This window comes from Strix uralensis, chromosome 3 (genome assembly GCF_047716275.1).
Source record: "Strix uralensis isolate ZFMK-TIS-50842 chromosome 3, bStrUra1, whole genome shotgun sequence".
Classification (NCBI taxonomy): Eukaryota; Metazoa; Chordata; class Aves; order Strigiformes; family Strigidae; genus Strix; species Strix uralensis.
The window spans coordinates 72,331,810-72,347,193 of record NC_133974.1 but is presented as its reverse complement, the minus strand read 5'-3'; the positions used below and the strand labels follow the sequence as shown (position 1 = coordinate 72,347,193).

The 15,384-nt window shown below is 36.1% G+C and overlaps 1 protein-coding gene across 1 annotated transcript in view; it reads left to right on the top strand.

Moving 5' to 3' along the window:
• The window catches only part of ESR1 (estrogen receptor 1), a 158,911-nt gene that overhangs the window by 94,455 nt on the left and 49,072 nt on the right, over positions 1-15,384 (top strand). Inside the window, 1 exon segment of the mRNA XM_074862837.1 lies at positions 11,634-11,969. Within this exon segment, the coding sequence (XP_074718938.1) occupies positions 11,634-11,969 (336 nt within the window).

The following is a 15,384-nucleotide window of genomic DNA, read 5'->3' as shown; positions in this document are numbered from 1 at the left end:
ACCTTGCTGATTTTTGTCTTTAAACAGAGAGCTATGCTTCCTTGATGAATGCTATATTTGTTCATGCTAAAAGGCTAGAGAGTTATTAAAATAATTCTCAAAAGCAGAGGTAAATCGATGTCTGATGCAACCGCTGGAAGGGCTCCAGACTTTCTAATTTTCAATGTCATTAACTTTTAATGAAATATTATATTAAAAATAGAAATTAGTGAATGAAGGAAAATGGATTAACAATGTGAAACTATTTTGATTTGTCTGAGAAGAACCTTTATGATATTTATTAGACATACTGTTCTGCACTCAGCCAAATAACTGTGTAGGTGGGGCCTGATAAATGTATGACAAAATGTACATTTTTAAGATGTAATTGATGGGCTGAAAGCATGTACTCGAGCAGCATTTGAAACAAAGTCTTGTCAGTTTAGAACAGTCTCCTGGAAAGAAGATGGATTTGAAACCAGACTTTTTAATGAAATATTTCTTTTTTCCCTTTGTACATATGCAAAGTGGATTGTTGCCATTGAATTGTCCCAAAACATAATATTCCACTGTTCTGCCCTCTGAATAAGAGAGACTGTTGTTGGAAACACTTTTGCCAAAAACACTTTATCTTACTATTCCACTTCACAGAATGAACACTTGTTTGAGACAGTAAAGCTAAGTATATCTGCATATTTGTTTACATTTGCTTTTTGGCCTTTACATACTTAAAAGTTCCCAATTAGGAATTATTTTAGTTGTAATATTACTTGGGAATAGATGTAGCAATGAGACAGTCTCCATTTAAATTGCTGATTAATTTTAAATTAAGTCTAGGATCCTTGCTGTGTCTCCACCTCTTTCTGCCACTTGTTCATACTGCAGGTACCTCAGGGTGTCACTGTGCATTCACTGGTTTTGAGCAAGCCTATGCAGATTGGAACAGCTGGTGTCTTCTCCTTACTGAGCTTGAGAAATTCCCAGAGTACTAGAGCTTCTGGTTCTTCACTTGGTTAGGCATTTACAGTTCAGTTCTAGCACCATCAGTCCTGATATATCAGGCCAAGTAGCTTCAATACCCTAATTAATTTATCTAGTTTCTAAAATGTAGCAGTTACAATTTCTCACTGTCTTTGAGAGTTATACTAATGAACTCATACTCCTAGAACTACTTGGCTTTTCCAAATCATGGTTGATGTATGGTTCCTGTAAAGGCTTTATTGTGACCCCTGAAATGTCTATGGCTTCGCTGTAAATATTGCCTAGAAATGGGGCTGTTGCCATACTTACTGTAGCCAAATCTTAATATGATTTGTGCAGGAGTGTCAGCACTGAAAGGGATTCAGTTGAATGGTGGATAAATTGAACTTCTCTTGCTTCTCTTCTACATATCCTCTGATGCTCTTTAAAACATGTGCTATGAATGCCAAAGATGGAATGTCAAAATACATATTAGGATGAATTCTGTCTTGCACCTTCATCTGTAATTAGTAGACCATTGGTTCTTGAACTGTGAGTTATGAATAGTCATTAGAGACGCAAATTACATTTGCCTGCTTGCTAACAGCTTTTTTTGTTACCAGGTCTTCAAAAACTTTACGTGGAAGACCAGTTTTATGATCTGCATTATAGCTGATAGGAATACTGGGGCACTGTGATATGTAATATGACTTGATCACTGAGCAAACTGTTGAGAGAGCCAGGAGCTGAACCAGAATATCTGAGTGCGAACCCTGGGCCCCGCATTCCCCCACTGCAGCTTCTCTCTCCCTTTTTAATAGAAGGTAGTTCTGATAGAGGAGGAAAAAAGCCCCAGTTTGGAAAAGGTTGAGAGACATTTTTTGAAAAAGACACCCACATAAACAGACATACAGCATTCATCAACCACTTAGGAGTAGAAAAAAATTGCAATATCCAGGTGCACAGCCCAAACTCATATCTCTTATTTATTTATACTACTGAGTGTCTGGATATCCTTGTCCGAAACCAGGCTATTAAGCACTGTCACTTGAGGCAGGCCTGTTCAGGATTAGACATTAAATTCTGATTTATTTTTTTAGAAGATTTCTGACAATGTTTCTCATTTAAAGTAATTGTCAACCCACCTGGGTTTTCAGCACAATTTACATTTCTGTTTGATTTTCTAAAAGAGAAATAGATATGAAATAAAGGGGCTGATTGTCTGAATCATGTTCAAGAGAAGTAATTTATTAAGCTTATAAAATTTGAATTTGGAAAGTGGTGTTACTTTCCTGTGACTAAATAATGTATTTATGTAGACAGAACCAAGCAGAAAAGCTCTCAAAATCTCAAAGCTCTCAAAACCACCTTGGGAAGACCATCATGCTGAGATACATTACAATATTAAGACCTACACTGCAGTCATAGCTTCAGCAATCTCTATCTGTTATAAATCAAGAATGTAATTTTACTCCTGCCCCCTACTTACGTACAGCAGCTACAGTGACGTTATGTTTTAGAGGAGGCTGTAGGATTTTATTTTATTTGCAACGAGCATTAAAAAAATTGAATTCAGTGGAGGTGTGCCTAATGACATCTAAGAGCAAAATTACTGTAAGAGGTCATTAAGAGACAGCTACCTTGCTTGCATCCACCTTTTAGACTCTAAAGTCAGTTGTGCTTAGATGATGGGTTTGTGCCTGTAAGGGAACTGTTGGCTTGTTCACACTGTTTTCCTTTTGCACTTAACTTTTGCCAGTGGCAGCAATGACGCCAAAGTGAGTCTGGACTGAGTCCCAGAGGTCTTCTGCAGCAGTTTAGTAAATCTCTCCTGCATTAGGACATTTGAGAGAGGCTTTTGGATTTCTAGCCTCTTCAACTTTCACTTCAGTTTCAGAAAGGTTCCCCTACTCCCTATAAAGGGTTTCTGACATAGAGAAATCTGGTTTTTCCTTTGTGATCACTGATGTAAAGGATTCATGTGTCTTCCATGCCATGGCCTGTTCTTCTCTGCATGCTCCTTCAATACTCTGATCATCAACTGGGCTATAGACTCTGGCTTTCTGAAGGGTACCTTTTTATTTATAATCTCCTTTACTTACCACATATGTTTAGTCTTTTATTGTCAAGCAGGGTTTGTTTTACAAAACACCAGATATTCCTTCTCTCTGTCAATTTTCAACATAATTCTGATGAGGTAGATCAGTCTTGAAGAGTAACAAAATTGTTTAGACGAGAAGGTGTTTCCAAGCACTTTTGAGATCCTCCTTTGACAAACTGACAAAATTATAGGCTGTTAATGCTGCAAGACTGTGCATGTATGTAGAAGTGTCAAATGTCTCTTATCATCTGGGGTCTGCTGACGAGGAGCAGAACTGTGGACAAAGAGCCTCAGGTTCAAAGGTTGCTTCAGACTGGGAGGTTAGCTGGTAAACCATTTACCAATCACTGTTTCCAAAACCAGTCATAGGTCCATATTTTTGTGGTCCTCCTAGAAAAAAAAGCAAAAGTCATTCCTTTTCCTGCCTGCCGTGATTATTTCACCCTCAGAGCATGGCCACAAATTGTTGATTGCTACAGGGGGGTTCAGCATGGTTCCCACACCATCCTCACACTCATTATCCCCACTCTTGACTTTTTCCTCCAATTTATTTGTGAGCCAGATATCTTAATTTTGTAATCCTGATTAACCTAGTTGTTACAGTCTTTTCCTGTGCATAAGGATGTCCTTTCCCATAATTTTTCTACCAGCCCTGTTCTGAACCTGTTCCTCCTAGGAGCTGCAGGAGCTGTGTTGCTGTGAAATGGAAAGGAAGCAGTAGAGGGAAGATTCACAAATAAGGAGGGAAAAGCCACAAATAAGGAGGAACATCTTCAAAGCTAAAAACTCATTTCTGAGCAAACAGTTTTTAAGTAGGAGCTTCTTCCCTGGATTAAAAGTCACTTATTTTGCAAAATAGTTCCAGTAAGACATGAAACAACGCTGATAAGAATGAGAAGCTATTGCTTATATGCTTGCTGCCTAGAAACTGAACTCTGGTTCTCCAGTCTGACACTTGACTTTATGTTTTGATTTGTCAAGTTACCAAATCTACTTTATTTCCACTGGTTTAAATGCTTGAAATGCCATCTGAATGTCTGTCAAGTATAAAGTGGAGGTTAATTTGTAGAGCCCTGATTATTGCAAGGATTCGCAGAGTGCTGCCCATATACCATTAGTGGTACAGCTCAAAGTTATGTGCCAATGACTTTTGAGCAGTAATTGCATTCTTGTGCCCATGGCTGGGATGGTGACTGATGCCGTTATCAGCACCTGAGTGAACTGAGTGTGGGAACTGTAGAATGGCAAGGCACTGGTAGTAATGGAAAGATAGTGAAGAGTGGTGAAACATTTTCCATGTCATTTATGGGGTTTCTGAGCAGTTAGGGGACAAGTAAAGCCAGATATTGTTATAGAGATTATTTTTGTCTATGATTTGAAATATTCTGACTAATTAATATTTAGTCCAACAGCATGCTGCTTCTCTGATGGTACTTTGTCAAAAGTCGGTACAGGATTTAACAGTTCATGGATTTGCTATTTCCCTGGACTTCCTCTCTAAACCTGGTATCTTCTGGTAACCTGATGAAGTAGAGAATCTAAAATGCAATTGGAGTGAATATAAGTTTTCTTTGCAGCAGTAGAAAACTACTGTGCCACTACTCGAATTGTGACTATATGTAAACATCAACATTAAAGCCATCTGCTGTTCTTTTGTTAAAGGGCCTTTCTATTGTCACTGAATCACAATGTGGGAGCCAAGAGAATATCTACAGACATCCCAGTTGTTTGCATACATCAGGGCTAACACATGCTAGAAAACTGAAAAATTTTATGTGCCTAAGATTTTAGATTGAAATATTTGTTAAGTAACACACACATGCATACCAAAGTAAGATGGGTAAGGTTTACTAATGGTGGCTGAGATGTTGCTTTTAATTTTCTTACTTGTTCACTGTGTGATTTTAACCTTTTGGGTTTTTGAGAAGTTAAAACCATTATTAGTAAAAGACTCCTTGAAATCTTCAGGTGAAAGATATTAAGATGTGTTCTAACAATAGAGTATCTGAGATCTCACAGCTTTCTCAAGGCTACAACCTATGACCAGTTACCCTTTTTTCTACCCATATAATGTTTATGATGATATATGTTACGGCAACTACAGAAACTACTAAAAGCAGAATTTTACTGTAGATCATATGGGAAAATAAAAAAGCTCCAGATAAACAATATGCCCCTAATCTGTGTTTCTATAAAGAGGGACAAGTGACTAGTTCTTTCTGTCGAGGCATTGCTCGTAGAAGGAGGTAAGGATTAGAAAGTTATTCTTTTAGTACTTTAAAAATCTGTAGTGCAGTATAAACTCAGCAAGTGCAAGGAGAGGGTGCAGTTAAATTTTTTGGAGGGAAGAACCACATGGATGTACTGACTGCAATGTTCTAAAGCAAGTATTTTATGAAGATAGACTTGTTTCAGTCATTGCATAGAAAGAAAATACAATATCATGTCTTCCTTCTGAAACAAGAAAGATACACACACACACAAAAAATATTTAATAATTAACCTGAATGGAGTACATCACCTCTCTAAGTGTATAAAATGATGAAAAATTATGTAGGTAGCAATTCGATTTACTTCCTAATTCAGTAATTATGTCCTGGTGATTTAATATACTCTAAAAGCATTAATTAATTCTATTCCCCCCATCAGTTTGGTTGTCTTGCCCCTTCAGATCTCCATCGATTATCTTTCTAGCCATTTCAGTTTTTCTTTCTATCTGTTCTGCTTTTCCTGTGAATTCTTAGGTGGTACAGCCCTATCTTCCAGGGCTAGAAGGAGAAGCAGCAGAGAAGTTCCTTAAAAGCTGAGTGTCAAAATAAGGAAGAGTATCAAAGAAGAGCTTTTCTTCTTCTCCCTCATTCTCCTGCAAATATCAGCTCCTGAGGTGGGGTGAGAGCTCTCACCAGTCAACTTTCTTCTCCCAAATATTCCCTCAGGAGGCAAACCAAAATCTTACTTAATTATACACATAGAAAGCTTATGGAATAAGGTAAAATTCTTTGTTTATAAAATGTGAAATAAAATCTCCTATTTCTAATAGACATTATATAGCAGTTTCTAGGATAAAATACTATCTCATCCCACTGTATGGACCTAGAATTCTGAAGTCAAATGTGCTGCCACTGCTGGTTGTGCAAAATGTGCTTCCTGAACCTGTCTTGGAGAGATCGCTGTGCTTTTGCATGTTCACTGGCAGAGAGTTAAAAAAAGAAATTGCTTCAGAAGTGAATATATTTTTATGGCCCGACTACACAATGATAATGAACTTCTAGATTTCTTGAAAGAAGGTGGTGATTTTAAATTATCTTAATATCATGTTGCTGTAAGGTTCTTGTAAGATAAACAGCATTGGACTGACCCAGTTTTACTGAATGGGATATTCTGAGGAAAATACCGCAGCTGCAACATCCTTATCACTTACCGCAAGACCAGAGATATTGATCCTGCCTAAAGTCACAATTTGTGTAATTGCATTCTGCCTACTTATATTTTTCTATAAAATAAAATATTTATGTCCTCTCTCAAACTAGAACAGTGTTGTCAGGTGACTTGTATGTGTCACACAATGACAGCTACAATTAAATTGTTGGAAAATCAGTTTCTATATATGATATGTACAGTCATGATGTATATTAATAAGGTATATTAATGGTTGATTAAAATTGCAAAGCTAAATTCTCAAATGTTAGAAAATACAGAAATTATCCGTCTGACCAATTTGAACCACCTTATGATATGATCTTATTAGTATCCTTTGCCCTCCAGAAAATTGCAAAATTTTGGTTTTGTTGCCGCTGCTAAATATGTATTGCGATACTAGTAACTGATTTTGCACATTGTTTGTGAGATGAAGCACACAGATGTATTCGAAACAGAAACCTAAAGAATGTCCAAAGTTTTCTGGGTTGTGGACATTTCTCAGGGCTGACGTCTCACCTTTTCTGAGGTCATCCAGGAGAATGCAGATCTAGGAGTTTGTGTTCATGAGGCTGGGCTCCGCCTGTAAAGTGCCTGGAGCCTTCTCAGTGATTGATGACCACTGATACAGACAGTCAGATTTACTGAAAATCTGTATACTAAAACACAGTTAGAGGACTAGACCTCTGTAGACTTTGGGCTAGGTTTCATTCCAAAAGTGTTGGGGAATTTTTTTTTTTTTCCCGCATTTACAAGTAAACAAGATAAGGTTAAACATACAATTCACCAGAGGGTTTTAGCCTTCAAAGACAGGTACTATTTGTAGAAAATAATAACATTATTGTAGTTTTTGCTTGCAGCTATTGGAAAGCTGTTCAGAACTCCAGAAAAACTGAAATGGAGCATGAAGAGAGGGGTTAATAAATAGGCTGCAAGTGAGTAGGCTTTAAACTCACAGGCAGATGCAGTTTCCGTATCAATACCCACCCCTCATGTGAACAAGCAGAGTGGATGTTGTGCATATGGGGGAAAGAGAAGATGAAGCTCTTTTGCATTTTTTGTATCGTGTTAATGAAAATAACACAATAAGTTTTCCAGGAAGCAAGTGAGTGTTCCTAAGAAGACAAAAACCAATAGCTATTGTGTTTAGGATTTCCAGAATAGTGAGCAATAGGAAGAACATAAAAGTACCTTGGCTGTTTCAGTTTTATCAAATAACCAGTGTTTTTTCAGTCTTAGTGCCAAGAAAAGTATATTGGGTTTTATCAAATCTGTTCCCATTTATTGCAAACAATAAACATTCTTTACTTGACAAATATTCCTACTAAATTTCTAATAATAAAGGAATTGAAGAATATTATATAAAGCAGTTAATAGGAAATATATTTAAGTAGAATAGGATTTGAGATTATATGTGTATCTTTAAATCTAGAATGCATAGTTCTATGGTTCACACAGAGCAAAGCAAATTTTATTCTATTTGATCTCTTCCTCTTCTTCCTGTAAATATTCTTGAATATTTTATGTAATACTGAAGATATAAAGGTGAAGTTTTGTTCTTAGCAATAAGTAAGAAGCAGCTGGCTGTTGGATGGCTAAGATTCAATATTCATCCAATATATTCCTAATTTAGGATTTTTAAAAAATAATCTGGAATTTATTTTTCGTTTTAATTGCATGTTGGAAAACACTAGTAAAGTGTTTCATTTGGTTAACATTGACTCCATGGTCCTTATGCAATTTTACTGCTGATCGGCTTCTCCTGACTGGAGTCTGTTATTACTCGGCAGTTTTGAAACCTGCCTCCATATCTAAAAGGCTGACTGAATTTACATATGAAGTTTTATAAACCTGCCTTTGAAGATCTTGGCTCTTGTAGCTTTTAAACTCAAATGGAAATTGTTTTAGTGCTTTTGCAAGATACATAGTACTTCCATTTTTGGTAGAATATTCTTTTTCATAACATTTGGAAATTCAGGTTCCTTTATTGGCTGAACTGTGGAATCAAAATTAATGCATTCTTATATTTAAAAAAACCCTTACAAGATCATTGCACTTTTGGCAATGAAATTGTTGCTTGATAGACTTGTCTTTTCTGGAATTAGTGACTGTGCATCACTATTATCTCTTTTAAACAGAGATAAAATTTGATTAAGATGAAGGAGATTTGGAAGCATTTGCATTTTTCAGAGAGATACTCACTCCTATTTGGTCCAAGATAATGAATAATAAAATCACTATGTTGCTTGTCCATCTAGGGGTTAGGTGAAGAGTTATTAGCAATTTCTATAAATCTCTGATGAGTATGATGCTCATACAGATTCAAAGACCTTTCTCTGTAATAATAAAAGCTGCTGATGTGATGCAGAAGGCATGCATACTCTTGCTGACGGTTTTTCAGATCTGATCTCTACAAAATCCAGTGTAGGCTTAGTATGTTTGTTTGGTTGTTTTTTGAAAATCCTGAAATAAAAATGTAAAAATAGATTTGTGTGGGGCAGCTCTTCCAAACTGGTGATGTTAGCTTTACTCAACGAACCATTCTCTCTGATATTCCAGTAATCTATGCCATGGAGACTTAGGCCAAAGGTATCTTATTTTGTGTTTATTAACCCTTAATGGATTATTTTCTCCATCAAATTTGGCCTACAGCTTTCTAACATATACCAACTTCTAATGTATTCACACTTTCAGCTTTGTTTCTGCATGGTGTGAAAGAGAACCTCTTCTTGTCTGTCCTGAACCTTGCATGGGGTAGTTTCATTTGATACCATCTTGTATTAGAAAAGCGTCAGTGTTCATAGCTTATTCATCTTCTTGCTACTCCTGATTTTGTAGCCAAGCAGACCTAGTTAGCGTAGCTGTTTCTTGTACCAAACTTGTTTCACAGTTTGGATCATCTTCCTTGTCTTTCTCTTACCCCTTTTTCATTTATTTTATATCTCTTTTTAAAATTGAAAGAACAGAATGGCACACAGTATTCACTGTAGTGTGCCTCATGAGTTAATAAAATGTGTGATTTATGAAGATGCTTTGTCCTCCTTTCCTCTCCTAGTAATTTCTAGCATTTTATTTACTTTCTAAACTAGCTTATCTGATGTTTTTATAGTATTATTCTAACCCTAAGATCTTGTTTCTGAATTATGTCAGTTCTGAGTCCATCTATTTATGAGTATGTTGAACAGTACAGGCCCCAAGCATACTTTTGAATCTTCAAAAAGAAAGTGCTAGATGAGCAGCTGTAGAATTTGGGATGTGAGAAAGTTAACAAATGCTTTAGTGTGCATGAACCATGTGGTTTTGTTTGATTATGTCTGCATGTTTCACAGGGCAATTTTAATTCAAAAACATTACATTGATATAAAGCATATAACAAAAATATCTGTTACAGATAGAGCATGCATTCTACTGAGTAGTCCAATGAAGTAAGCCACCAATGAGAGTAACTCCAGGATGACGTTTTGCCAAATAAGTCTTGCATTTTTTCTTAATAGCAAGAATCTTCCCCTCCTCTCCTAAACAGAAGCAGTTTAGTAGTAGGAAAAATTGGTGTTGCTGAATGAAAAATGGGAGCAGCAATGCACCGGAGACTTTTGGCTTAGAAATGTAGAGGGGTTAAGTAGTAGGAGCGATGAAAGATTTATTGAACTCTCTATCTGGAAAGATTAATGGAACAGAATCAGGAGGCCTACTAGATTTTGAATGAATTAGACTTAAAGTGCTTAATCTTCAAGTACAAATTCAGTGAAAATATCACCATATTAAAAAAAAAAAGAGTCACAGATCTAAAGATCCTCTCTGTTCCTTTGAGACTGGGAAAGGACACCTGCTGATACGATCCAACATTTATATTGAAGATGCTGCTAACAAAAACTGGGAATCTAAAGTTTTAAATTTTTTGGTGTGAAAAAAGCTGAGCAAAGGCTGTGTTTCCCACTCCCCCAATCATCAGAAAGACCTGTACTGACTGCTTGCAAATGCCGGCAGTTCTCAAAGCTGTTTTTGTATTTGTTTTGTTTGGTGGTTTGGTTTGGTTTGTGTTTTTTTTTTTTTTTTTCTTTTAATTGTTCTCTCTGTTATTTGAATAGTTTGCTTCCTCCTTCTCTGTATATCTTCTTTTCATTTTCAAACTGGGACTAGTGCTGCTTTTCCATATTGCATGAGGACTCCAGAGTAAGCCCCATCAGAAGCTGCCTTCTCCTCATAGCTCAATTCCTTGTGTGCTTTCCTTATTACTTGTTTATCCCTAGCCTCCATTTCATGATATAAGGTTTTAACTCAGCCTCAAGATGCCTGTGCTTCCTCCAGTCAGAGCCAGACTTAATCTTCCCTTTATGGTTGGAGTCCACGTGGGCTTTATCATTATATTTTTCTTGTAACCTTTCCACAAAGGAAGATTTTGTTCCACTGTAAGGTCTTATGTTGTAGTTCTAATTGGTATGGCTGATTTGATAATATCCCAGGGTTCAGGGTCATACAGTGCTAAGCACGTTGCAGAAACGTGCAGTAATGACAAAGATGGTTTCTGTTGCAATTATTACAGCCTTTCAACAGTAGGTCTCCCATATTAGGTTGAAGTTGCAATTATCTTCCCTTTTCTTACTTTTGTTTATCTAGTTATATGTCATTATTTATTGCTGTTTTGGGATGGTTTTGTGTAATTGTGAAGATCACAGGCTCAGTAATAGGATGATGTTTAATTAAAATAATTGGTGAACTTGAGCAAAACTTCCTTGGATGGTTTTTGAGAGCTACTTCTGTGATCCATCCGGCCCACCCAAATCATTAAGTTATCATTGATCATTTACAGAATGGTTGTCTACTAGAGTTTGGGACATACTTTGAAGTTTGTACTGTAAAGAAATATTTATTCCCAATTACTGACTTTTGTGGGGCACAGCAGCTATACAGTGTCACTAGTCCAGAGTTCTGTGTAAGCCCAACTGATCTGAATTTTAGGAAGGAGTGCGCTATTCCTGACACTATACTTTTAAAAATAGTTTTTCTCTCCAACTACTGATGTAAGATTCCAGATATAGGAAGAAGTCTTCAGAAAATAAACCAAGAGTTAATGCTACCTGGGTCTATCAACAGCAGCTGCTGATTGGCTGAAGTCATGTGTATGTAATACATACATTCAAGAAAAGGAGTTCACGATGTTCTTGTGTGTCTCTAGGAATCCGGAAAGACCGCAGAGGTGGGCGAATGATGAAACAAAAACGTCAAAGAGAGGAGCAGGATTCCAGGAACGGGGAAGCTTCTTCTACAGAGCTGCGAGCTCCCACCCTTTGGACAAGTCCACTGGTGGTGAAACATAGCAAGAAGAACAGTCCAGCCCTGTCCCTGACGGCAGAACAGATGGTCAGTGCCTTGCTGGAAGCTGAGCCACCTATAGTTTATTCTGAATATGACCCAAATAGACCATTCAACGAAGCCTCTATGATGACCCTGTTGACCAACCTTGCAGACAGAGAATTAGTGCACATGATCAACTGGGCAAAGAGAGTTCCAGGTAAGAAAAAAAAAAGCCCCAGTGGACTATAAAAGCCTCTATATGACAAATGAATAGAAAAAAGACACACCATTTTCACACTACATATTCCAATATCATGCAAATTTTTCACTTAAGTATAAATACATTTAAAAAAATCACAAATTTTATGTTATCTTGGTTGATAAAAAAACTATGGTGCAATGTAGTAAGTGATTTTGAAGAAAGATTTACTCAAGAAGATATATTTCCTCACACTATAGAATGTTGGACAGTTTTTTAATTGCAAATTTTTCAGATAAAACTCAGCAAAATTAAAGGTAAAAACAGATTACCAAAAGCCAAATCTAATCAATTTGATCTAATCAAATTATGTTAATTATTTAGAGCCCTTTTAAAAAAAGGGTTACTCTCATGTCTGTAATGTAAGCCATAAGTCAGCATCACTACTGATCCCATAAGTATTAGCATTGTTTATTTAATTTCCAGGTTATATTTTTGACATAAATTACAGCTCTTGCATGAGTTTTGGGTTTGAAAAACAGAGCCAGAATAACATTTTTTAATGAGAATTTTTTCCTACTGGCACTAGGAAGTTTTTACCTTTATGATTTTGGTGCATCATAGTTGCTGAGTTATGACCCCTCTTTTCTGTAAGGGAGTTCCAGAATTGTGGGAAGTATGTAACATTTTTGATTGAATATAGGTTACACATTTATTCGTGGGGTTTAATTAATTTATATCAATGAAATGAGAGAGTAGTTTTGTAATTAAAGTTCCTAATATTTTAAAATTCCAGTCTACAAGACTACTTTTCATAAGTTAACATTTAAATGTTTATTAGAAACGTATTGCACATGCTGTACTTTTAGGTTGGTAAAAATACCCGCATACACATCAATTTATATTTTATAATTCAGTGGGATTCTGATCTCTTAAATTTTTACTGTAGCCATTTATTTCATTAAAACAATGTAGCTGCTTTATGAAGGGATGTTAGAGAGCACTACCACAACTCTCACATAGTGCGTTACCTCAACAACATCACACCCGGGTTATGCCATTTTTCTGTTTTCCTTCATTTAAACTTGGCAAGACTCTTCCTGGTAAATCAATAACCCATAAAATCTGAGTCTTTTCCAGTCCTCATGGGTTCCCTTTTTACCACTTTTCACATGTCACTTTGTGGGCTCCAGCTATGATCAATGAGAACCTGTGTGTGTTTCATTTCTCATCGTATCTTATAAGAAATCACCTGAGAATTTTATTCTTGACAAAGTCACAGTGGTTAAGGCCTGATCCACAGTCTGTTCAAGTGAAGGGTAGGTTCTTCTGTTAATTTAGGTATGATTCGATTCATGACTTTACAAAATGCTTTTGAAAAATGAACATATGTCCATCGTGTTAAAGCTATTCACAAAGTAGATAAATTCAAATGACTTTTCTACTGATTTTAGTGATATAATTAGTCTAACTCTGTTAAAATCCATTAATTTACATTTAACATGAATATACCACATTCTAAATTCATTATGTTGTCTAACTGGAAACATTTGTCTTCTATCACATTTGATTTTGATAGTTAATGGAATTAATGAAAATGTGTTTAGATACAAAACAACACTGTTAGGGAACTAAGATCTGGTTTTTATTCCAAAATCTCTCTAAAACTGCTTGTCACAAGATGATTACATGTGGTGAAGATAAAAAAACTGCCTGGTTTACAAATATACCCTTTATTTCAGACACAAGCTTCTGAAATTTGAAAATTAAATGAATAAGGTTATCAAGTATTTGTGTATATCCAATGTATTTTACATTTAAATAAATGTGTGTTAGCAGCCAAAATAGCTCCTAAGGAGAAACTAAGCCAAATCAACTCTATGTATCTGCATTAATAAATACTCTTTATTTATTTTTGAATAAGGTTTGATATAAAACTGATGAACTTTGGTTAAAAACACCCCCAAAAGTTCCTTCCCAGTCATAGTTTGATCTCTTAGGCACTGTACAAACAATTATACCAAAGGAAAGTCCTAAAGCAGGAGATATACAATATGAATAGTCTGGGGATTCTGAAAGTGCTGGACACCTAGCTGGTTCTTGGTGTTGTGACTTGAAGGATGGTATGCATGACCAAAAGCAAAAATTAAAGTATTTTAGAAAGTTGATTTAAAAGAATTCAGGCCCAGTTGTTTACCTACCTCTAAAATTAGGTCCTCTGAGAGTAAGATTTTTAAATCTTTTGGATCTCTCATCTGGTCCCTAGAAAAGGTTGAGTGTTCTTAGCTGCTGATATTAAATCTTAGAAGTACTGATCACCTTTCAAATTTAGGGCCTTTGCTTGGACTATATGACTAAGTTTCCTTCTGCTGAAATGTACTGGCAATAAATGTACATTAAGAGAAATGTGTCTGGCAATATAAGTTGTATTTTCACCTCCACCACATGTTGCCTTTGAATGCTCCATTATTACTAGGAATTATGTAATACTGCTTAATTAGAGAGGATTTCTGTATACTTTATGCATAAGCAGAGAAACTGAATAACTTTTTTCTGTTAGATGAAGTATTTTGTGCAACAGCATTGTGGGATTCCACTCAGTTATTTTCTCATCTAATTTACTAAGGTTTCAAGCTTCAGAATCAGGAGTAAAAAAATCTTTTTCTAAAAAGCGAATGTGCCTTTTACTAGTAGCCAAAAGCAGCTGCAGGAAACAGCCTCCCCTATGCACACCTCTCAAGCCTTGGGAGAATTGCACAGGTTCATTTAGCTAAATGCAGGCACTTAGCTGACAGAAAGCAAGGAGTGAAGTCAATACAAGTGACTGGGTTGAAAGCATATTTGTTGAAGAAGGAAGAAATTGATATTAACAGAGAAGAAATGCAATGAAGATGCAGCTTACAAATAAGTGTAAGGACTTTCAGGGACATGTTTGGAGTTTATTTTGCTGTGTAGGCTTTAAAGAAGAGGGAGTGTGTCAAAGCAACTAGTAAAGGCATTGCTTTGGTCAGCCAGTCTTTTTGATGATGTAAATGGCATGGAAGAAGAAACAGCAGATTAGAAGATGTGCTGGATAGAAATGAATCTATTCAACAAACAGGAGCAATGAAAATTAATTTATGATGAACTGTGTAGTATAATGTAGGCAGAGATTTGTTACAAAGACATGCTGAGAACAATCTCCAAAATGAGGTATTTTTGCAGGCATGCCCTGATTCAGAAGGTGAGAACTGGTCTAAATGTTTATTGCAACTTGTTCAGCATTATTTCAGACTTGCTTAAATTGACTCTGCGGTCTTGGTGGTGTTAACAAGTCCCTGGGGAAAAGAGAATTTGTGGCAGCTTCTTGTGTATAACCTTTAAAAATGATCTTCAATATTTAAGTACAACATTATTGTTAACTGAGGTCATAACAAAGTTCTCCCATGACAAT